The sequence below is a fragment of the Oryzias melastigma genome, linkage group LG9 (assembly GCF_002922805.2).
Source record: "Oryzias melastigma strain HK-1 linkage group LG9, ASM292280v2, whole genome shotgun sequence".
In the NCBI taxonomy this organism is placed as follows: Eukaryota; Metazoa; Chordata; class Actinopteri; order Beloniformes; family Adrianichthyidae; genus Oryzias; species Oryzias melastigma.
The window spans coordinates 14836702-14862259 of record NC_050520.1 but is presented as its reverse complement, the minus strand read 5'-3'; the positions used below and the strand labels follow the sequence as shown (position 1 = coordinate 14862259).

The following is a 25558-nucleotide window of genomic DNA, read 5'->3' as shown; positions in this document are numbered from 1 at the left end:
TCTATTTTCCATCTGCATTTTTTCATCTGCTACTGATTCAAAACTATTTGAATAAAGAAATACTAACAAATTCAGTTTTAAACTGAGTTTTCTTAATATGTGGCATCAGAAAAATGCTAAAAGAACATGTTAAAAGAACTAAAAAGTCATTGGAGTGGATGATCTTTTAGACTAATTTGATGGGTACATGTCAAACATTACTTCATGTATCTAGAAATAAATATGAAAACGTGTTTAAGACACCAGAAATAGAAAGTGATCCATTACAGTCTAATACGTGGATCACCTGTTTATTCAAGTTGCAGTACAGGTTTTCTCCGCTAACTTTGCCTGAAGCTCACACCTCTGCACCAAAGAGGAGGAGTAACTCATAGGTAAACTGATGACAGGAGCGTAACTTTTTCTTCTCCTAGTTTTTAAAAAGAGGAAACTTTGAGGGGAAGAAGAATGCTGTCAGACTTTTTGATCCCTTTAAACTTTTAATGGCTGGACAGGAGCGATTGTGGCCCAGAAGAAAGGAGTAAGACACTTTTTTCTCTCTCTCTCCGTGATCATCCGTGTCCACCAGCCAGCCGGCCATCAGAGGAATGAGCGCGGGGGAGCAGGAGCGGCTGCGCGCGCTCTTCCGCGCCTACGACGTGGACAACTCCGGGCGCATCGAGAGGAGCGAGTTCCTCACCATCTGCGCGGAGCTGCAGGTGTCCGCGGCCGAGGCGGACAGGATCTTTGAGCGGCTGGACGTGGACCAGGACGGAACCGTCAACCTGCAGGAGTTCATCCACGGCTTCCACGACCGTTACGCAGAAGAGATGGAGGCGGACGGGGGCGAGGTGTCCATAGCGTGGGAGAACTTCGAGTTAAAGCTGGGCGAGCAGGCCAAGTACATCCCCAGGTGAGAAGCTCCTGCGGCTGCGCTGTCATGGTGGAGATAGATAGACTGCACACATGTGGTAATGTATGGAAATGGCCTGAAGATATGCACGCGCGCAACAGAAGCCACAGTGTCTGCAAGGATGATAAAAGTCCAAAAAACACTTTTGGAGAAATGCGTCAAGTTTTTATTCTAATTATAGAAATATGTATATGTAAATAGTTTTAAAAACTTGATCACATTATAGGCTCACAAAATGATCTTTAACAATCTATAGAATTATCACACTTTTACACTAATTTACTAAAGTAAATTTAGCAAAACTGTCCCATAAATACTACTTTTTCTAAACTGTTCATTAAAACTAATATAGGCCCTGCTAAAGTACTTTTACTAAATATTACATAATCATGCTAACCCTATTTTGTAAGTTAAAATAACTTGTCCAATGTTTAAATAAATGAAAAATACTAATACTCTATATCTGAATGCTTTAATGTGGATGTACGTAAAAAGTCTGACCTTTAACTCAACCACCATAGTGAGTTTCTTCTGTAACAGACTGTCTCATGTTGGAGACACAATTGTGTTTTGAGTAAAAGAAAAAAAATACATAAAAAACATATAGCTGTTGTGTAATAGTTTCAATAAAAAATAACGTTTTTTAAGTTTTTAAGTCTGGGACACAATCAGCAAACATGTTTGACAATATCCACATCTAATATTAGCAAATATCCATAGATTCATGATTTATTTTGGACATCAATGAAACCTTATTGGTAAAAAATTAAGGATAAAAAGAAAATGTAATGTTTCTGTTTATGCAGTTAATCCAAAATCATGTTTTAGTGTATAGAAGTGGCAGAATGTGTATGTTAGTCATTTAATCTTACTTGCCTGATTCAGTAAGTTTTTAGATTATAAATCATATATATTTGAACTGTATTTATTTATATTATTAGTCAAGTGTTTTACTGCTAGAACCACCTACTTGTACTTGGAAAAAATCATTTTTTAGACCCACTTCAGTAGAATTCTTGGATTCTCCACCTACCTCTGTACATTTGTTGAGGTGTGTGAGGAAAAACTTGAATGCAAACACAATTTAAAACAGCTACATTTCATCTTGAAGACTTAAACTTACCTCATGTAACTTACATCATTTGCTATAATCAAAATTTAGTGTAATAACTGTAGTATTTTCACTTTTGTGTTTTTGGGGTCAGTTTGCTTTTGTTTCTTGAGCTCTTGACTTTTTCAAATCACATTTTGCTTCTCAATCTTTTATGTTATTTATAAAGTCATCTGTTTTGTGGTCTTCTGTCTTTATTTATCTCTTTGCCTGGATGAATCTCTGGTCTTTATATCAGTGTGTCAAACCTTCATTGAGCAACGATAGATTTTCTTTGATAAAATCCAGGAACACAACAAAATCACACAAAATTAGACTCTATAAGCCTATGTGCCTATGTATATATGAACATAGATAGCAAAATAGTTTGTAAATGTATTAATGCTGACTAGGTGGGAGGCTTTTATCTGCTGAGATGAACACAAAGCTCCTCAAAAGATCTCAAACTCTGTTGTTGCTTTTTTTCCAGTCACCTCACATTGTGGCTGTATGTTGTGGAAAATGGGAGAAAAATGTTGAAATAGTTTAGTTGGGGAATTGAAGTGACCATTCAAAAGTTATCCCAAGACCTGCAAAGCACAGCCTTGTTTCAGTTCAGTTAATTAACTCGATAATTAGTCAGTTTTTAGCTAATTTAATGGGATTCATTGTGCAACAAAAAAGTCATGAACAGAAACTTCATATAAAAGTTATGAAGTATGAAGTAAAACAAGAACACTAGTGAAACAAAATAATCTCCAAAAAGTTTTTCAGATTTTGAAATTTAAGTAGCAACTTTAATTTAAAGTCTCCCAGCAAATATTTAATATTGTCATTTGCAAATTATGAAGTTTTGTACTTAAAACTTTACATTTTGTTTGCAATTTAGAAACATTTTATCTTAAAACTGTAGCTTTTGTTTGGAAATCCCTCCATACGACAGTTGTATTATTTCTCTATTTGTGCCTCTGGAGACATTAATCCAACAGACAACAGACATGTTAAAGCTTCTTCTTCTTCTTCTTTTTGACACAGGCCTTCCACATTCAGAAAAGAAATGCAATATTATGTGTGCATGATTTCTGTCTTAAAAGTTAAATCTAAACAATCATTGTCGGCCAAATGTTGGCCACCTTAACAAAACCAAACAGATGTGCTTTCAGTTTAGCTAGTTTTACGTGAAAGTGTCGATAAAGGTTGTCATTTGTCCAGGTGGCATTTTCTTAAGTTGAGTCATGGCTACAGATGATGTTGCAGATGCCTCAACTTTAAGGCACTTTATATAAAAGCAGCAAGTTCAACGATCCTTTTCAACCATCCATCAGCACATTTCTGTGTAGATTTGTATTAATCTGCGTCTCTGCACTCACTGAGTCCTCGGGCGCCGCATGGGACTCTTCCTCGCGCTGCTGTGCTGTGGCATCAGGACATCGATTGTCACAGCGGTGTTGCCTGCTGAAAGTACTCCCTTATCTTCAGTCACAAATCACAGTCAGTCAGTCAGCTGAGAGATGACACTGACAATTTAGTACACGGCTCACATTGGATCTTCTCAGGATGAATTAATGTTCTGTGTAAGAGGAATACACCCAACAAGAATCTAAACACAACGCTTTTCTTTTTGATCCCTGTCATCCAAGATGGCAGAGCGTATGGTGAGGGCTTTGCTGATATCAGCTATCGGTTATGCTGTGTCAGTAGAACATGGACACAGCTGCATGTCATGGAATGTACAGAGATATCCGACAGAGTTATCCAGCTCCTACCAATTTCCCATCAAGGGAATTGATCAGCATGGACCACAATCAATAGGTTCTATGCGTGCTGTGATGCTAATGTTGGTCACACCAGATACGGACACTGAAAAAAAAAAAGTTCTGATACAGTATAATGATTTTTCTATCTTTTAGTTGATGTTACAAATTCTAAAAACACAAAATGAGCTTCCTGCTGCTGCAAAGATTAATTTCAGTTCCAGTTTTTGTGTTAAATGCTTATCATCATGTTTAAAAATCCATCCATCAATCCAGTTTCCTATTCTGCTATATCTCTTTTGGGGGTCATAGGGTTGCTGGAGCCTGTCCCAGCTCTTGTTGGGTGAAGGTGGGGTTCGCTCTAGACCGGTCACTTTTAAAAATGTGCATGTTTATTTTAAAAAAATAAACTAAATTCTTGTGTAATGTGTTTTTGTGATGTCAAAATGAGTATCTCAAACTTTTACAGACAGGCATTTTTATGCCCTGTGGAGTAGACTTTAGTGTCCCATCAGCTTAGAGAAAAAGGGGTTTTATTATTTTGCCTAAAAATAATTTTATTACTTTTAAAAAAGATTAAAAGATGATTGGACTTCAAGGCATATATTTACTTTTGCACATCATGTACCTGGATCTTTCAGTTACCCTTTTTTTGTTTTTTAGTCTATTTATTATTTAGCTGTTTTTCACCACCTGCCTACTGGCTTTGTTCTTATTTAGTGATTTTAACTTTAAAAAGCTGACTGCTGTAAAAATTCATTTTTTCAAAGTAAATCTAAAAGGAAAACTCAATTGCAGTTAAAAGAGGCTATAAGTTTTTTTTTTTAATAATTTATTGATCCTTCATGAGTGCATAGTCCTTATTGGTACAAGCTGAAGCTCTGCTTTTTCCTTTTACAATGTTCTTTTGCTTAAAAAAATGTCAAACTTTTTTTTTTTATGTTTCTAACAGACAAGCTGCAGGCTTAAAAATAAAATGTAATTAAATTGTAGCTAAAGTGGATGTTCTCACATTTTTTGTTCCAAACAAAAGCCGACTCTGTTACTCAGTGGCCTTTGGTAGAGTGTCTGTCCTGAGACTGGGAAGCTGCAAGTTCAAATCCAGACCGAGTCATACAAAAGACTCTAAAAATGGGACCCGATACCTCCCTGCTGGACACTCAACATTAGAAGAGATTGGTTTGGGGGGCGTTAAACCACTAAATGGTTTCCGAGCGCAGCTGTGTCTGCAGCTCACCGCTCCCTCAGGGGATGGGTCAAATGGGGAGAACACATTTCCCTCACAAGTGCATGACAACTAATTACTATTTTCTTTATACAAGATTGTGTATTAAATATCAACTCACAATGGAAGTTGAATCAAGATGATATATAAAGATAGTAAAATGGGCAATTATATTAATTTGATCCTATCAAAAGCTTTTCTCTAACTTCAGAAAAATAAACCTTAAGTCTGAGAGCGAAGGGACAAACAAGTCTAAGATCAAAAATGATGGAAACTGTATTTTCACTCTAACACCTGTTAGAGTGTCCTTTTTAACCAGAAGTTTTGTACTGTTTTTTTTTTTTTTTGTTTGTTTGTTTGTTTCATGTCTTATCTCTATTTTTATATTTGTTCAGTCTGGATTAAACTGCTGCCTGGCAACTCCTCCTGTTTATGTCTGTTTATGTGTCTGCAGGCCTGATGCTGAACGGTTTGTGTAAACTTTTGCAAAAGTATCATAGTTAAGTTAACAGTGTTTCTCTGGAAGCCACTGCACTGACAGCTCAGTCTGTATGCACAGGATTTTAGAGTCGGTGCTGCTCACTAAACAAACAAACACAACTTCCATACATCATGCCTTCCATGCAAAAGTCATTGGATCTGTTTAATGCCACAACACACTGGACTTGATTTGCCAGCAGGTATTGATCAAAGCCTAAAACATTATGTTGGGAATAGCATTAAAAATGCATAAAAAATTACTTTTGTGTTTTTTAAAGTTTAGTACAGGGGTCTGCAACCTGTAACTCCAGAGCAACATGTGGTATTATCTCTCCATGGTGGCTCTCTGGCTGAAGAAAGATAAAATGATAATAATTTTTAAAAAATTTAGAGTTTAGCTTCTGTTTTAGCAACATGCTAACATTTTTGCTAGTTTTTTGTTCACTGGAGGTTATAGGCTAATTTGGAGTTTAGCTAATGTTTTAGAAAAAATCCTGATGTTTTTAGCTAATTTGTTATCTACTTAAGTTTTTTTGGGATAATTTAGAATTTAGCTTCTATTTTAGCAACATGCTAACATTTTTGACTAATTTAGTTTACTGAGGAATTTGAGGCGATTTTGGAGTTCAGCTAGTAATTACACAACAAGCTAGCTTTTTTTGGCTAATTTGGCCTCTAATGAGTTTTCATGCTACAGTGGAGTTTAGCTAATATTTTAGCAATATATGCTAACATTTTTGGCTAATTTGTTATCTACTAGAGTTTTATTGCTAATTTAGAGTTTAGCTTTTCTTTTAGCAACATGCTAACATTTTTGGTTGATTTAATTTACTGAGGAATTTTATGCTAATTTGGAGTTCAATTAATAAAATTAAGTAACGAGCTAGATTTTTCGCTAATTTGGCCTCTACTAAAGGTAAAAGGTAGAGATACGGCTCCTTCTAGGTTTTGATCAGCAGAAAACGAGACCAAATGGCTCTTTTATGGTTGCCGACCCCTGGTATAGTATATGCAATTTTAGTGTTTCCTTACAGCATGCATCTATGCATTTACCTTTTTTTTTAAAGGTAAATGCATGATGTCATCCAGTTAAAGTGACAAGCTGTATTAAAAGTGCTTCAGTTGAACTTGAGGAGAAAAAAGGAGAAAAAAGGACAAGAATATAACTTTAACAAATGTATCTTTCCTTTTCTATGCAAATCTACAAACTTATAAATGTGATACTTTGGAGACTTCTACTTAAAAAAATCACATATTCTTGAAATAAATCAAGCTGTGCTTCAAGCTGATTAATATTGTTTTATTTCTTGATTTATGTGATCAATAAATGTCAATGAAACTAGATGAGCACAAAAGCAAAAGACAGCAGCTTTGATCTGAGAAAAAAAGGAAGTTAAAGGTTGTGGAGTTGAGTCTTAAAATTTTTATATTGAGATTAATTACTGAGAATGTATAATGAACGAAATGGAATACTAATTGAATAGAATAGTACATTTCGAAGTTAAAATCAGTATTTTAGCTGTGGATCAAGTTATTAAGCAGGAAGCAAAACTGAAATATTTTCTTTGTTTTTTTTCTTTAGGCATGAACAAGCAGCAACTTTGTACGAGAACATCAGCCTGACTGAGCCCAGGCTGATTCCTCAGTTTGAGAAAGTCATCATGAACTTCACCAAAGAGATAAAACAGCAGAACTCAGAGATGGAGAACCTGGCACTCGCTATTAAACGGTGAGAGACAGAAAGCGTGTCAAAACATTAAAAAAATCAAAGATAATTAAATCTTTCGTTGGACGTTCACTGGTTTTGCTGATTTTTAGAGCACAGGATCAAGCATCTATGCAGCTCAGTGAGATGGAGGAGGAGATGGACCAACGTATTCACGGTGCAGAGAGAAAAACACGAGAGCAGGTGGGACAGCTGATCCACATGCACACAAACCATGCAGCCAGGTTGTAGCACGAAGCGACACTTTCTACTGGAGTTAGTGTAGATAAAGTGATAAGCAGAGCTCATTTGTTCAGCTCTTCCCTCATGTTAAACAAACACATGCCGTCCTATCAGGCTACTGATCCAAACACTCTGATCAGAGGGATTTCATGAATCTGAGGAGATAAAGCTGACAGATGGAGACGCTGAAGCATGCTTTATCCGCCAGGTGGAAATGATAAAACTCTACATGTTTGCAGTGATACGTTTGGGTGGCATCTGGCTCTGAATGATACTGTAGAAATAATCTTTATTGTGTTTTGAATTATTTTTTGTACTGTAAAAAAGTTTAAAACTTCTATGAAATTTCAGGAGAAACTACAACCTTTTGTTGTTGTGATCATTTTAGATAAATGCTTAATTTGTCCAGGTAAAACAAATACAAAAAGTGCTTTGGTCAGTGTGTTTTATAACATTTTATCATGATAACATTTGCAACTGAAAAATCATTCAATCATTTACAAACAATTATAACACATCAATTGGCAGCTAAATAAAAATAGCAAAAGTCATTAAAACAAGGATACACGACTGAGAAGAATCTTCAAATTGTTAAAACTAGAATAAATAGTAATATCTAAAAGAATCATCATGCGACCACTGCAAAGCAAATTTTAACAGCATCGTCAATTGTAAAGTTCCAGTAAGAGCAGATTTTAATTTTAACATTTTTAGCAATGTTTCAAATATTTATTGAAGTTGAATAAAAAACGTTCTCGAGTCTTTTTGTCTTTGCTTTACTTAAAGACCCGATCAAATGAAAATAATGTTTTTGGTGTTTTTAACATATAGCATTTTTCTTATTATGGAGGACATATAAAATAAAAGATTATATTGTGTTTTTTTTAGTATTTCTTTATTCAATTTCTGGTAGATCCAGAGCTACGGAGCCCCTAAAGGTACAAAAAAAGCACTGGTACTTTGTTTCTTGTGCGTATGAGAAACCGTTCCTGTTTTTAACTTTCATAAGGGACCCTGTACAGAGTAGTTTAAAATAAAAAAAAAATTACATTAATGTCTTTTTAAAATATTTTTTCATACTATCTTTAATTTTGGATTATTCTTGTCAACTTGTTTTTTTAAAGTTTAACTTCCAGATAACTTACTTAAGGTGTGAGAGTAAATTTGATTACTTGGATTGAAAGAAGAGAACTATCAGAAATTTAAACACATTTTTTATTTTTGTAGAAAATTATTTGTTTATTTAAACCCTCTTCGAGAAATGTTTGGTAAACTAGAAGTTAAGTTTTGACAGTATATAACAGTATATAAAACTATATAAATGTAAAATGACACGACTGGTACTTCAAGTCCCACTCCAACTATATTTTAATCCATTTTAAAATCGTTCCCAGTGGTTGTTTAATTATGATTTTACCGTTTTTAGACAAACTCAAAATGCTTTTCTAATTTTTTAAGACATATTTTCTTCAGAGCAGCTGGAGTTTATTTGAAATTCTCCTCTGGATTGTGGGTGGAACTGTGTAACCCTCAGCTAATTTCCCATCATCCTTTTGTTTACACTCTCCACTGCTAGCTTACACCCCCTCACAACCTCAAGCTAACATTAGGGATGCAACAAAAATGGTGAACAATATTGGAGCTAGACTATACAGTATTGGGCTAGATAGGAGCTCAGATACGGAAAATGAAGACATACGTGGAGATCCATGTTTGCAAGTGGATGCATCAGAATTGGAGCGGAGCAGGGAGTCTTTGGCCCGACCATTTCAGTTGTGTCACAACTGAGAGCCTTTTCAAATCATCTGCTACTGATCCATCATGATTTAAATAAAGAAATGCTCAGAAATTCTTGTATATATGTTCTCCGTCATGAGAAAAATGCTACAAAAACATGTAAAAAAGACCAAAAACTAGATTTTTATTGAAGTGGATTTTAAGTGTTTTTGGTTAAAAATTAAAATTCTTGTTTTTATGGGTTTCCCACTGATGCCTGGTGAGCAGTATTACAGTTATAGAGCTGTTTAAAAAAAGTAAAGAAATGTAGTAACTTTAATAAAACTTTCTGTATTAAGGCATAAATGTTGAAATAAATTAAATTATACATACATAATCTGCTAGATAAGTTGGTCAACTTTTATCTAATTTTATTTACATTTTGGATTTTGAATGGAAACTTGAGGTTCGTCTTATCTTCACGGTGATGTCTTATGCAAGTGTTCCTCGTGACTCAAGAGCTAATGTTTGTTTTGTCTTAAAATAGCAGCCGGAGAGGGATGGGGCTCACCTGTGCTCCTCGTGATCCAAATCCAAGAGTTTAGATTGTAGACAGACAGTTGTTTTTATGTGTTTTGAAGCAGCTCCTCAAATATACCATTTACTTGGACTGTAAAGCGTCCGTTTGTCTTGTGGAAAATATAAGTGTTGTTCTTTATCTGCAGGAGAAGAGGCGAGCAGAGGCGGCCCTAAATGAATTACGAAGATCTTATGAGACTGAAGTCTATGAGCTGCAGTGTAAACTCCAGAGGATGCAGATGGTAATTTTCACTTGTTTGAGCTTAACAGTCCTAAACTGTCAAACTAATGTTGGCTAACAGCTGATGGTGATACATAACAACTAAAATCTCCTCCTTAGATAGAAGAAAAGTATAAGAACATCACAGTCAAAGACGAGAGCTCCGCTCTGAAGAAGAAAATCAACGAGCTGACGCTGGTGGGACCTAAAGTTCTTCAAATAAAATCTAAAATAAAAACACTTTTTCATCACATTTTCATTCTGCGTCTCATATTTTCAGGAAAACCAAAGGTTAAAACAGGAGCTGCTGAAGTCTCAGACTCAAGTGGCTTTTCTGCAGAGTGAGATGGACTCGCTGAAGACGGAGCTGACCGATCAAAGCATGAACTCAGAACGGTGAAAAGATTATACAATTATTGTTATTGTTTGTCCTAATATCTTAGGATATTTATTTTTTCCTTTTCAGAATGATCATATTGGATTTGCTGATTAGTAATGATTAAATTATTAGACTAGTACACATTAAAATCGTACATAAAGTCACTTAGTGGCAGCATTAGCACATTTTTTTCGTATTTTATATAACTTAAATAATATTTAATTAAAGTTAAACTGTTATTTACAACTATGATAAAAGGCCTCACAATGAATCGAAGCCTAAAAGAGTTAAGTGAGCAGTTTGGTGGTTAAAAAATGTCAAGTTATCTGGTAAAATACCCATTAAGTTCTAAAATATGATGTTATAGTTTAGATGATGGTGCATGAAGTGTAAAATTACTGATGTTAGTTTGCAGGCAGCTCACAGTCGGCCTCTGCAGGGCAGAACAGTGACAAAGAAAGGGGAAGTCTCATGTATTTATCTAGATATTTGTGTTGAAAAATAAATAGAAACGTATGGATAAAATGTTTTTCAGTAGAAAAACCAAAAAAAATCTTTAAATTTCCTGTTTATAAAAGTTAAATTCTTCCAACTGATGGCTACAACTTGGCAAAACGGGTTGTGCTCCTCCTTTTTCTGAACAGAAGAGTATTGTTGATTTGCTTTCTGAGTTCAGCTCTAATGATCCAACACATACATTTTATGTAATAGCATTTAGCGCCATAAATGGCCCTGGTTATTGGATTATGGATATTAGATTACTTTTATTGCAAAGGGCTCGAGACTCACGGAGAGAGGAAGACACCATTTGTACGGGGTAGGGTTGGTCTCTGGAGGTTTTATTTGTCAGGGTTGAAACAGGATATCCTGGAGTGACTTCACACAATTGCTTTCTTCAGAAGGGTTGCATAGCAACAGAAACAGCAGAGACGGAGGCAGGAGGACACACTACCTCTGTGGGTCAGCTCGTCGTGCTGTCATTTTGTCATTTTTGTTGCCATAAGTTACCTATAAATTATTATTTTTAGTTTAAAAACAATTACGAATGTAAAATGACAAATTAAACGCTTCATAAAAAGTTATTGTAATTTTACATTTTTTTTCCTTGTAATTGTGCTTTGTTTTTATTGAACAAAACTTAACCAAAAACAAATAAAAAATAACCATTTTCCACTTTTATCTTCAGTCGCTTGGCTTCTGTACACTTTCATGTTGATTTTTAAATTATTTTATTTATTTTTAAGTAGCTCTACGGTCTCTTTGACCTCATCGTCCCACAAACTCCTCATTTTTTTAGATCAGCACATCTGACACCACTCATAATTCTAAAAACTGAAGGACATCCAAAGTTGCTTTCTCAACCAAAGCTTTTCTTCTTCTTTAAAGGTTTTTAACACAGTATAAGATAGTGGTTTTACTATTGGTTTATTTCAAAGTTATATTTATTTTTCTAATTTTGTCATTTGTTGTGTCTTATCTTTCATATTTCACATCTATATCCAGCACTTTTTCAATTGTTTTTTTTTAAAGTGCTCTATGAATACAACCGATTTATTGACACATCTTATGTTAAAGATGGATTCAACTGATTAATATGCAGGTAAATGTATTTAATGACACTAAATAACTGATTCTGCTTCAGAGACGAGGAGCTCATGAAACAGTTCTCTGATGAACGAGACATCCTGGAGAGCCAGATTGAAATTCTTCAGTAAGTTAGATTACAACTTCACTAAAATGCAGCATTTGTGCCAAAATGAAGGGTTTGATTTTTTTTTTAATAAATGATGTTGTTTTTAATTTTCTTTTCTGCAGGACAGCCAACAGGAAGCTCCATGACAGCAATGACGGTCTGAGGAGTGCTCTGGAGAAAGTAACAAGAGTTGAGACTGCTCTGTGTTTTCAATAGACCCTTTTCACAGTATCGTCAGACAAAATGGCGACACTACTGTTTAAACTTAATTCCAGTTACTTTCTAGAAAGGCAAAGCCAATGCTGGTTAACACATTTTTAAAAAGTAACTTTACCAAATGTCACAAAAAAAATCACAAAATCTATTTTTTAAATGTTTCGCCTAAAAATGTGTTTTCCTCTAAATTAAAGTACAAGTTTAAATAATCCTCTAATATTTGGGGTTCTATTGAAAATATCAACCTTTCATTTGAATTGAAATTATTCTGTCAAACTGTTTATATGTTGACTGATAAAATAAGATAAAATAAAATTAAAGCAAAAACTGAATTTCAATGCAATTATTGAAAAATATAATTTATTTGATAGAAATTTTGATCTGTGAAAAGATAGAAATCTGTTTCATTTTCCTCACAATTTGATTCAAACCTCAATTTTTGTTTTGGTTCTATATATAATTTATGACAAAAAAACAAAAATTAAAAAAAAAATCTTTTTGATTTTCTAATTTTTAATTAGAATAAAGAAAAACGTTCAAACTGGCCTAAACTAAACATGGTGTAATGTAATAAATCAATATTAAAAATATTAACACAACATGTGTTTGATCCTTTAAATGTAAACATATGCAAACTTTGGGATGAAACGATTCACTTTTTCCACGATTTTGTTCAATGGTGTGACTTACGGTTGAGTTTTAAATTGTAAGTCACACTATTGAACGGTGAATTGTGACATCCCTACAATAAATAGATACAGAGATAAGAAAACTTAGTTTGAAATGATGTTTCTTTCAGTCCGGTAGTGGTGGCTCGCCAGGAGAAATCAGAGAGAGATTCAGAAGTAAAAGCATCTGCTATTCATCCCCTCATGCTTTACTAGAAAGGTAAGAAAACAAGAATTCATTTGAAATTATTGTTCAAATGTTTTAGTATCTATTTTAAATTAGTTTGCATCACATGATTTTAGTTAGTTTCAAGTCCCACTGCAATCATCTTTTAATAAAAAAGCATTCCCAGTGGTCTTTTAACTATGATTACGCAATTTTAAGCTAAAATTGAATAAAAAAAAGTGATTTTATATGACAGTTTCTTCAAAGCGACAGGAGTTCATTTAAAACTACAACTACAAGCTTTTTCAATTGCAGTTTTATTCATCTGCTCTTGATTAACAAGGATTTAAAGAAAGAAATGAGAAAGTTGAGCTTAGTTTTCTTTATATACGTCCTCTATCAACAGAAAAATGTCACCAAAACATGTAAAAAACACCAAAAACACAATTTTCATCATAGTGGGTCATTAAAGTCTCTTTTTAAGATGAAACATCTATATGTTTTTATATGTTTTCCATGTTACCTCATAAGTTTTCCGTGGGCATAAAACTTCTGCCTCACACTCCTTGTCCTCAGGTTCAGTGAGCGCATCAACGACTTGTCTCCGTTCAGCCGCCGGCCCAGCAGTGACACTCTGGCTCTGGCCATCTGTGACCCGGGCCTGAGGCGCAGGCTCAGCAGCGACTGTGAGGAGGACAGCCTGCCTGAGGTCTCCGTGGACAGCGGCCTGTCGACTCTCAAACGCTCCCATGAAGGCTACGACTCAGAGCAGGAGGTCAAGGGTCAGGAAGAGGAGAAAAAGGAGGAGTTGAAGATGATAGAGGATGACAACAACGATAGCTTGATGGGAGAAAACTCGGACACGGAGGTGAGATTTGAATGCAGTGTGCAGTTATGTTTCAGTATCATGACAGCTCTGTGTCATGTGTTCTGTGTGTCAATGTTGCAGCCGGCAGAGACAGTAGATGCTGAGTCAGCGATTGGGTCGGACACCAGCTCCATGTTGGAATGGAAACTGACGGACTCGATAACCATCCCTGCACCAAGTGCACCAACAACAAAGAAATCCCTCAGTGCCATCAGTGTTCAGGTGGGTGATGGAGTTGATGATACTGAATGGAGCCCTGTTACTTAAAGATAATGCTGTGATGCGGAGCTCTAGTTTTCAAGTCAAGGTTTTAGATGTGCAACATAAGCTGTAGAGGCCACTATACATGCTCACATGTTTTTAGAGCTTGTCCTTTCTTTGTCTTCAATCTACTTGTTTGCTCCTGTGCAGAAACAGGACACCGACAGCCCTGACCTGGGCTACATGACTTCCGAGAAGGCCTACAGGATTGTGTTAGCTGGAGATGCAGCTGTGGGAAAATCCAGCTTTCTGCTCCGCCTCTGCAAGAATGAATTCCAACTCAATTCAAGCGCTACTCTAGGTGAGTACAATGTGGACATTACTCTTTTTTTTTGACCAATTAAAAAGTTTTTCGTCCTATGGAAAGTTTTTGCTGAAAAACTGGAGAAAAAATCTAAATAATCATTCTTGGAAGATTCTTAGTCATATTATCAGAGGATTCTGCTCTTCAGAGCAATCGGACTTCAAATGTCGTTTGTCTTCTTTAGTTTTAGCTGCGGGTGAATCATGTTTTTTATGTGCCGACTGCCTCAAAAGTGTGGCAAAATAGTTAAACAGATTTTATGTTAGAAGCAAATGTCAATAATTCTAATCTGAGGGGTCTTACTTGCCCCGAGGTGAGATGAATGTCTTCAAGACCAACTATTAAGGTCTAGTCTCTCAGAAGAACAGAATCCTGGTTCATTTTTTTATCTTCAGATTCAGGATAAAACAGAGTGTGCTTCAGCTTTTTACCCTTTCTAGAATTCTCCTGGAATTTTGGAAGTTTCACCACTTACACCCTTTTTAACTGCAAGAAACAAGCCACTTTAGAAATAAATGAAAAAAAAAAATACCCCATTGGCAGATTTTTTTAAAATAAACAAAATAAAAAAAAATAAAAAATCTGCCAATGGGGTAAGAAAAATGGTCTTCCCCACAAAAAGCAGCGAAGATGAGAAGCAATACTTTCCTCCTCTATGTTTTCAGGCGTGGATTTCCACATGAAGACGCTCGTTGTGGACGGAGAACCTGTTTTGTTGCAGCTGTGGGACACAGCGGGCCAGGAGAGGTACATTCGCAATTATAGATACTGAATCTCCCATAAAAACCCATGCACAATTTCCTACATGGAAGGAGAATACATGTTTGTGTCATTTTTCTTCCCAGATTCCGCAGTATTGCCAAGTCATACTTCCGGCGTGCAGACGGCGTGCTGCTGCTGTACGACGTCACCTGTGAGAAGAGTTTCCTTAATATCAGAGAATGGGTGGACATGATTGAGGTAAATCACATTTTAATATGTACATATTCAGTAACATCTTTTTTGCAGTTTATCCTGTTCATTTGAATGTCAGAGTAAGTTGATGATGTTGTTTTTTTCTTTTTCCACATGCAGCAGATATGTAAGTGTTGGGTATGAAGCCTGTTCAGTTTGTGTTCTTGTGTTTTTAAATCAAGTTTGTCTCAAACTGCTTTGAAAAGTGACAGTGCTACCTTAAATTGGCGAATTTCTTCTGTTCATTCAACCGATCATCCTCTTTCTAATGCTTTGTTTTCTAGGATGTCTCGCATGAAGATATTCCCATCATGCTTGTGGGCAACAAATGTGACATGCGAAAAGAAGAAGTTACCTGTGTTCCCATCAGTTATGGAGAAAAACTGGCCATGGTAAATAATAAAAAGAAAAAAACACAAATGGTTCTAACATTTGAATTATCCTCCTCAGCTAGTGTTCGTGACACCCCCCCTCGTCAACGCATGTCCCTGAAGTGGTCACTTCCAATGAAAAGCCAATGTAAACACATGTATATGCACATTTTAGGCATTCAAGCAAAGCTATGCAAGTTTCTAAGACCATTTTTCTGGCGTGCAGCATGTTAAAAGTCAAACCAGATCAAACTTTGACCAATCAGGGACTCGGCTTTGGTAGCGACGTTTGGATGACGTTCGGTTTTATTCACTGAACTGTTTGAAAATTCTCTTTAGTATATTGGAATAGAGCTGTGAAAGAAAAAGCCTGGATTTGCACCGGTTTAACATTCGCACCAATGAGAAGGTGGTGCACATGGGCTAGTAAGCAATAAAAAAAAATAGAAAAAAAAAAGCCCCTCCCTGCTTGTCCAGTGTGAACACCACATGTTGAAAGAACATTCAAGACTGCAATAAAATGCACATTCTTGAATGCACATCACAAACTGGGTGTGAAAGTAGCTTTACAGCTACAGAGTTTAAGGGTTTAAAGTTGAATGTATGTTTTTTGTATTTTCACAGACGTACAACACTCTGTTCTGTGAAACCAGTGCTAAAGAGGGCTCTAACATCCTTGAAGCTGTGCTACATCTGGCCAGGTCAGATCAATATGGTGATTTGTTTGTGCCATAAAGGGGGTGCATTAGCATCACTAAAGTAACACATAAGCTTTTAATGTGACAAATAAAATCTATGCTTTGAATTTTTACTTCTGTAACATTTATGTGCAGTAATTCTAAACATAAAACATAGTAAAGACTGCATTAAAGCAAAGTGACTGGCAATAAAGGGTGGCAAACAACAACATGAGAATAAGATTAGTTTTTAGGTTTCCTTTTTAACTTTTGTCATTTGGCACTGGACAGGCTGGTAAAAAAGCACGCCACTTTTGAGGAGAAACGTCGCGGTCTGTCGCTGCCCAGCTTAGACGCTCCCAGGAATAAACCAAAGCACCTCTGCTGCACCTGATCTCACTCACCACACCTGGACCTCCAAAGCCGGACCAACCACATCAACACAAGATTAATGAGGAACACAGATGCAAAAACTGGGAAAAAAAAGATTTTTTTTAGACACTATGTTTTATTATATCAGTATAAACTTATGTGAACTTTGTTTATTTAGCATATTTTCCTCTTTGACATTAAGATAAAAACTACAATGTATATCAGACTGCTTTTAGAAAACTCAGTTAAGTTTAGTGATGCAAACACAGTGATTTTTTTTGGCAGTGAAGTTTACAAAGGGAGTTTAAAAATGAAACCGTATGAAAAATAATTGCACAGGATGGAATTCAGAGGGTAAGCTAATCATGTTATTACTGTGGAAATAGTAGTAAGGTGATGTAATATCACTAACCTGCTGGTGAATTCTGCGGTTTGAGGACATTTGTGGAAATTAGTGATGTTTTGAAATAATATGGAGTGCAATGATGGCTGCAATGAGGCAGAGGATTGTGGGAAAACTAGCTACCAAGACAGTATTACTTTTTTTTTTACATAGAGTTTGTAAATCTGAACAATAAGTAGATCAGTCTAAAATAAGTAACAGAGTTATAATTTAATATTTTCCTCCAGATATAATATATGCAGGTTATTATGTTTAAATAAACTTACAAATAATGTAATATGTTGTATATTAATTGTGTTAAATACATATTTTATGAAAGATAAGTATGGTTCAGTGGGATTTAAATAAATAATGTGGATTTAAATGTACATTTAAATCATATATTAAACGTATAAAAGAATAATAAAATAAAAGTTGTGAATCAAAGCAAGAATAAATGTTATCTTAAAATATATTTTGATTTGTTTATTTATGACAACAGTTGAAGAAGAAGAAATGTATCCATACTTTAAGAAAAATACAGTAAAACAAGCAAATTAACAATTAAAGGACAGTTAGAAGACATAGTTAGCTAAAAGCCCGTCTAAATAAAAATAACTTAAGAAGCTTTTTTAACCCTCAAGCTATCTTTAGGGTAAATAAATAAATATTTTGATAAATATAAATAAAAATATTGATAATCCTTTAAAATGCCTTATTTTCTCTGTAATTCTGGTGTCTCCCCATCTATGCTGCACTACAAATAAACCGACCTTTGCCTGTTATTTTTCCTTCATTTGGTGTTTGAAGATTTGTTGTTTTTCTGACATTCATGTGTTGTGATGTGTTGTCATTTTTTGACGCATTGAGACACCACACGAGAACTTCTCTAGGTTTACCTGAGGGACATCATCCATTGATGCGATTGGCTCTAAAATGAGAAAAAAATACACAGTTTTGAAATAAAAACTGGTATAAGTTGAGGAAATAAACTTAAAAAAATAAATAAATAAATATACATTTTTTTAACATAATTTGCTGTTTTTGTTTTTGTCTTTGCAACTGAAATCATCTTAAATTGTAGGAAGAAGTATTCATGTCCCACTCTGATCATTTCTCTAATCGAATGTAAAAACATGGTCTTTTAATTATGATTATCCCATTTATGGATAAAATTAACTGTGTTTTTTTGTGTCTGCCTATTATTCATGATGATGAATAAAAGAAACTCTCATAAATTATTTTTAACTTTCTTAAATACAAATATGTTCTCCATCATTAAGAAAAATGCCACAAAACATGTTTAAAAAAGAAATTATTATTGGAGTTTCCAATATTTTTGAAGGACAGATTAAGTTGCAAAGTATTAACTCTCAGTATAACATGTGAGGATGGAAGTCTTTTATTTTTTTCTGTATTCTGAACCTCCGTAGAAGTTTAAATGTGAGGTCATGTCATAAAACGGGCCTTTTCTCCTTGGTGGTTGCTCTAAAAGACCCCCCTGTCAGCCGTGGTTCCAGGGCGTCTTCAAACGCAGCACTTTGAATAACTACAGCATATGTTGGGGATTTTTTTTCTTCCCTGAGTGTGTATATGTTTAGAGCTGGCACAATTGCCTGTCTGCACCTCCCATCTGTTTACATTGTCATGTGCTTGATGAAGCGAGACCACTCATTTGTCAAGCAGCATGTGGGACAGCGGAGACGAGGACGGTGTGTGAAGAGAAGCAACAGAGAGCTGTCTGTTGGAGAGTGTGTGTTCTCTGGTAGTAATAAGAGGATAATTAGATAAGCGGACTGTGCTGTCAAAAGGTTAATGACAGTAATGAACATATTAGTGTGGAGGACCTGCAGCAGGCTCTCTTTGCTGTTGTGCATCTTGTTCAGAAGCTATGAAAACCTGCATTTAATTTATTAACTTCTGTCCTCGAGGGGTTTCTTCTCAATCAAAATTAAGACCGAAAATGTGGTGTGCATGTCTGGCAGATGAACAAAACTCCTCAAACGTGCATCACTCCTTCCTGAGAAAAAGACGGATGAATGAAAAGTCTTCCATCAATATTTCTCCAAACAAAGCCTAAAATTAATTTAGGTCCTTGTGGCTCATTTGTCAAACCTCATCAGCAAAGAAACACTCACGAGAGGTGTTTCTGGGAGGGCGCCGTTTATTGAGCGAGGGGGTTTGTCACCATCTGGTAAGGTCAGAGGTCAAATGAGGCCATTTCCAATCTGGGACAGCTGACTCCAAACCCCAGCGCCAGGTCAGACACGCGCAGACGCTCACACGGTTATTCCTTACCCCTCATCCCACCCCCACGCAGTCTGGTACACTTCAGCGATGCCCCAAAAAAAACCATTACAAGTATTTTATTCTTTTTAATCCTATACATAAAACATATAGTAGTTTGGCACTATTTTTTATATAACATATATCCATTTAATTTTAGTTCAGAACAAGAAACTGTCACTATTCTACACAATCTCTTAAAAAAAACACTTTTGTAACCTTTTGTGTCTTCAAATCACTTATCAATCACTAAAAATAAATAATGCAATATTGTCAATATTTTCTTAGAAGGCCTTTTCATACTCAGTTATCTAACTTTTATCTTTTAACATTTTTCATACTGTTGGACAGTCGAGCAAAACGTTTCACTGTATATTTATACGACATATTTGTGACAAATTAAACAGAAATGAAACATTTCTGTAGATTCTTGTTCATCCAGTTTGATTCTGAATTTAGAGCAGAACTACTAATAAGAAAATATAATCCAAGTCCGATTTACAGATGTTTTTTACTTTGTTTCCTTTCAAAATTTTGGAGATAAAATAATTTCCCAAAAGTTACTTTTCAAAAAACGAATAAAAAGCATCAAATTAAGTTGTCTGCTATACCTCTTCTGCATGCTAGAGGGCAGCATCTTTCCAAAATAGAAGTCTGAACTGTTGAAGTAAATCTGGGCGCCAAACCGCTTCATTCCCTGACTTAAAGCCTATAAGTAGTAGAGCTGTTCGCTTGAGCTCTAAAGGCTCCAGAAACCTCTTTGATGGGAATTTAGCTTTTTCCAAAAAAATCTAAATTTTTGGTTAAAATCTTTATATTTTTATCCACTTCTTAAGATCAGTTTTGAATCATTTTAGAACATAAATACAAACTTTATTAATAGACTTACATTCTCTTTCCCTGGAAAAGTTTTAAGTTGTTTACTTCAAAAACTTGCAAAGTAAAAGTGCAAAATACAATAAGTTTTCTTTAAAATAAACATAATAAATTACTTTCCTGTATTTTATGACTACTGTGCTGTTTTATAATAACCAGTCTAAAGCTAAATGTTAAACGTTTCATACAATCAACTTACAATTTGCATGCTTTTGTCCTCATGAATGTCAGACAGTTAAACAAAACCAGGGAAATTCTTCTGTTTGTGTTACGTGAGCATCAGTCCAATGACAAAGGAGACTTGTGTTAATCTCTATGTCCGTTTAATCAACTCCTTTAAAGGATGGGCCGGATTAAAACCCATTTTATGTGTGTTAATCTAACAGATTAGTTTAGCTCCCCTTTGGGGAGGGCAGAGCGCTTTATGCAAAATGGTAAACGTCCAGACACACAACTGTGGACTGGAACCTGTTAATTCTCTTTTCTTTCATTATGTCATGCTTTTGCAATCAAGTGAAGCTTTGGCGTCATTTCAGAAAGGAAGATCGGTTGTTTCCCCCTTTCATAGCACCTTGGGCTGCTGCCACTTTCACTCTAATGCTTTCATTCATCCATCATCTACCTCACTGCTTTGGTCTAACAGCCATTCAGAATGCATTTTCCAGCCATGTGTTTCCTTTAAATTCCATCCTCTTTTGTATTGCAGGCCACTAACACAAACCATCTTTCACCTCATTTTTTTCTTTTTTTTATGCTTTTGAGATGGATGATCACTTCTATCAAGTCACTTCACAATCCAAAGTTGTCAGGACACTATTGATTAAATTAATAGTCACACACCTTTTAAAATAAATCTTCTCTAAAATAGCTTCTTATCAATTGAAAACTGTAATTTTCTTTGACATTGTTTAGAACAGACTTTAGATTTTCACATTTGCTGTGATAAAACTTGATTATAGAGAGATTTTTGCGTGAATTAGGGTGAAACATTTCCACTATGATCTCAGATTCTGGAGTCAGATCAGACCTTTTGTTACAATTTGTTTTATAAGGAAATGTATGAAATTTTGCATTCAGCAACTTTTCAAATCTTTTTGTATTCTTTTCTGTCACTGCTTTTGCATTTTTTGCTCATTTGCTGAATAAATGACTATTTGAGCCTTTCTTATAACAACTGAAAGGAAAAACTTATGGCGTCATTTTACAAAATCGTTCAGTCATTGATCAGACATGAAGGTAATCCACTGTTATGTGTTTATGTGAGTGTCTGGGGACACCCACAGACTTAATGAGCAATACAGCATAAAGACCTCATATACCTGCATTGACATATCGACCAAACACTGTCACAGATGAGAACAATCAATATCGACCTGTTGCTCAAACGGCAGGAAACAGGATTCGGCTGGTCATGCTCTTTAGCTTTAGAATTGAACAGTGGTTGATTGAGAACACAGTTAAAGACAAGGTTTCAAATGAATGTTTTTCTGGTAAATTCAAAACTTTTTTCCAAAAGAAAATCATCTAAATCTTAATTGATAACCTTTTCAAATATCATCTGAAAATGTTATTTATAAGACTTGAAAAGGCAGAGCTCTTCCCAACTTTCCATAAAAACTAAAGAAGTTGTTAGGATTTTATTTCTGAAGTTGAGGTTTAGTGACTAAAGAGGGAACCATGTTTCCACACACTTGCTACCACGATGACACGCAGAGAAACCGACTCGTACAGTGAAGCTCACATAACACAATTATCAAATGATTAACTGTCAAACTGCACCTCCAGAGTTCAACTAAGGTCAGGATTGATTTACATAGACAGATGGAGAGTCCTATTAGGGATGTGTGTGTCTGTGCTCATATGTGTGTGTGTGTGGCCTCCACTAATTGAGCCCCACTACCCTCACACAAGCGCACGTGACACACCCACATATGAACTCTCCCCCCTGTGGCTTGCTCGGTGCAGCAAGCTCATGTTACCATGGAGATGATGTGCTTGCTGTACATCATCACGATGGGGTCGTGGCACCAGTTAAAGGGTAAAGGTCAGGGGTGGAATGGGGTGCTGGAGTGTATCAGTCTATGAAAGTCACTGTGTTAAGAGAAAGATCCCACAGTGGGAGGAAAATTCCTCGGGAATTAGCCTCAAAATTGTCACTTATGATGTAAATGTGTGATGTAAAATATGTTGAAGGAGATCTGAATTTTTTGTAACACTTAGCTGAGACTATGAAGACACTAAAGGCATAAATCTGTGAAAGCTACATTGTAAAAAGTCCTCGATTGCTGAAATTTTGATTTTTTTTTTACTTTTTAGGAAAAAAAAATGATTTCTTAAAGCCATAGAAGAGAGCTTTTTACTCTAACAAGTCTACACTATATAATTTGTACATAATCGTAACACAAAACAGACAAAAACATAAAAAAGGTAAGCTTAACTGGAAAACAGTAATATGACTCTTATAATACCATGTTTTATGTTTGATCAGAGGTTAAATTATTGATGGATGTTCAACTTAAAAGTGTTGCAGTTTATTAATTTGTTATGACAATTCTTTTTAGGGAAAACAATGTTGGTAATAATTAGAAAGTATGCTTGTTATTTTCCAAAATATACATAAATTCAACAATTCTTCAGTATCGTACACACCTTGTCAAGTTATTTTTGTAATTTATAATTAATCGTGTCATTTTTCAAGTGTTTTTATGATGAACTAATGTGTTATTTGGGATGTTGAGGCCCTTCAAATGCACATTAAACTACAATCTTTGTGAAAGGGGCTACAGAAATAAAGTTAATTTCTTATCCCCTTCTTTTTGCATTTTATGTGGGATATTTCAATCTGTTTCCTTTAGTCCAGACTTTGCCCACAGCAGCTCAGAAAAAAAAACTCAGAAAAAAGCAACTTTCTCAGCGGAGAGGTGAAAATGATGCTGGAGCCAATCAGATATTAAAGAGGCCATACTATGTTTTTATTGTGTTTTTCAGAGTAAACTATATCCATATAAATGACCATATATTACCGTTGGAACACTTAAAAAAACTCTTTTCAAACCCGGAAGTAAAACGACTCGATCTCTGAGGGTGCCACCCACTTCATAACATCATCCCAGAGTCAGCCTCGTCAGGGTGTTACCCATAAAAAATTATAATAAATAATAATATTTTTTAAATATTGATGTAGGCCTACATTCTGTGATTTCAATGATTTATCCCTGATAGCTAACTGGTTCATTTTGCGGTGAAATTTGGTCAAAAAATGCAGACATCATCAAATGAAAATTTCAGGGTTTCTTGAAAAAATCCTAAAAAATCCTTTTCGCTTTCATGCAGATCCATTTATCTTTCTGCCATTGCTCAATAATCGACGTTTGAACCAGTTCTCCCAATTCGTCGATCACGTTTTCCACCAGGAATTAGTCTGGTCCCGTTCTCCTAGCATCTTCCCCTGTCTACTTGTGCCATTCTCGGATACATCTCAACATATTCTGCAGATTTCTCACAAGTCCATGTACTCCAATGCCAGCACACGAATTTTGAACACTAAACCGAATGAGCAGCAGACAGCCGGCGTCTGCTGTGCACGAGCCGGAGGGGGGCGGAGCAAGGTAGCTCAAGCTGCAAACTTTGTGGAGAAAGTGTTAGTGTTAGCCTGGGGGCGGAGCAGACTCTCCCTGAAAGGGGCGGTTCTCACCTTGTGACATCAGCACGAGAGGACCCGCGTTAGTGGGTATGGGAGGGGCTGCTTTTGAGAGTTTTTAGAGGATTACTCAGAAATGTGTGAATGGATCAAAATACCAATCTGGGGTTCTTTATAGTGAGGAATGAACAGTAAAATACTCTTAAAAGGTCAAAAAGTAGATTTTTCATGGTATGGCCCCTTTAAGATAAGATTATATATTGAGTTTCTTTTTGGCCTCACTAATTAGGAATAATAAGTTTAAAAATGCAAAATGGAAGTCCATCTAGCAGCAGTACCCACACTGTTGTGGCCATCTGTTGAATAAATAAACTGATATTTCTTGCTTCCTCTGTACTCATTCCTCCAAACCAGCAAACAACCCCAAGAAAGCCTCAAGAGCAGGATGAGCCTCTTAGCATTAGCGGTTCCATTAAAAATGGAAATTAGAAGCCCCGCACGTGCACAAATCGTATTCAATTAGGCCGCATACATTCCTGTGGCAGGAGCATCTTGCGGTTCGACAGTAAACACTTTGATGCTGATGTGACTTTTGTGTGTGCGTGTGCACTTAATGGTGCAGATAGAAGGAGAGCGCGGGAGGAAGAGAGATAAATGCTGCAGTCGTGCTGTGCGGCGCGCTCTGTCACTTTGATAAATCTCACAGCGAGGCTGATGACACCTGCTGACAGCAGACTTAAATCTGATTGGCTGGGACAGCTCCAGGTCAGGAGGATGCTAATGGATATGATGTGGACAACAAATTGTGCACGGTTTTCCAGACGCACTCACAAGGACATACAAGAGGAAATAGGTCACAAACTGACATACTGTATGAGAGACTACAGCTCACGTTCTCTGTGACTTTGTGTGTCCCTTTAGCATTGTCTATAATGATGTGGAACTCCCAGTATAACTCACCTGATAATTAATTGGCTCATTTGTGCATATTTTATATCACAGAGCTTTTAAAGAAATGATTCCTGCTCAAAAAGAGGACATCCAGGAACTTCAAGGATTTATTTTAGCACATCATTTGTCTACATCAGGCAATAACACTATGCTTTCAAGCATTACACCCCTCTCTGATCTCTGTTTGATTTGCAGTTTATCTTGCAGGTCAGGCAAGCGAACGCTCTCCCACTCATCTCCGTGTATGTGCTCCCTTTATGCTTCCCGTGAGCATCACAACCTTGTCACAGAGCATTAAGAATTATACGTGTTCCTCTGGCTGTGACTCGATTCGAGAGAAATCATTGCTGACAGAGCCAGAGCTCGACAAGAGAGACGAACAGAGAGAATGCGATGTGAGTTAAACATCAGTGAGGAGATGGAGAAGGACATGGCGAGGGTGGGGCTGGGGTGATGAAACGCAGTTGCAGACTGACCTTTGAAGAGCTGGTGGAAAATGTAGAGCCAACTTCAAAAGAGCACCATGAAATATACAACACACCGTTGCAGCTGTCGCCTGAAATCCTGATACCTCCAGGTGTTTTTTTTTT

At 36.0% G+C, this 25558-nt stretch overlaps 1 protein-coding gene across 2 annotated transcripts; it reads left to right on the top strand.

The window, feature by feature from the left end:
- Nucleotides 1–379: 379 nt before the first annotated feature.
- On the top strand, nucleotides 380–19528 carry rasef (RAS and EF-hand domain containing). 2 transcript variants are annotated; one of them, XM_024274646.2, is made up of 17 exons: nucleotides 380–892; nucleotides 7024–7170; nucleotides 7260–7350; nucleotides 9831–9926; nucleotides 10025–10102; nucleotides 10185–10300; nucleotides 11926–11994; nucleotides 12099–12156; nucleotides 12992–13080; nucleotides 13603–13894; nucleotides 13976–14116; nucleotides 14306–14456; nucleotides 15125–15206; nucleotides 15305–15419; nucleotides 15698–15805; nucleotides 16409–16485; nucleotides 16753–19528. In XM_024274646.2, exons 1-17 carry the CDS (start codon nucleotides 588–590, stop codon nucleotides 16853–16855), a joined length of 2118 nt encoding a protein of 705 aa, XP_024130414.1. In that variant the 5' UTR covers nucleotides 380–587; the 3' UTR covers nucleotides 16856–19528. The 2 variants fall into 2 exon arrangements, with proteins under 2 accessions (XP_024130414.1, XP_024130413.1); XM_024274645.2 differs by having other exon boundaries at nucleotides 12099–12165.
- The last annotated feature ends 6030 nt before the right edge of the window (nucleotides 19529–25558 follow it).

Bases quoted from the DNA above. Each gene is read 5' to 3' on its own strand.
- rasef (XM_024274645.2), top strand. From the start codon at position 588: ATGAGCGCGGGGGAGCAGGAGCGGCTGCGCGCGCTCTTCCGCGCCTAC. The intron at 10,103-10,184 runs GTGGGACCTAAA...TCATATTTTCAG, and splicing joins AAATCAACGAGCTGACGCTG to GAAAACCAAAGGTTAAAACA. The intron at 15,207-15,304 runs GTACATTCGCAA...TTTTCTTCCCAG, and splicing joins GACACAGCGGGCCAGGAGAG to ATTCCGCAGTATTGCCAAGT.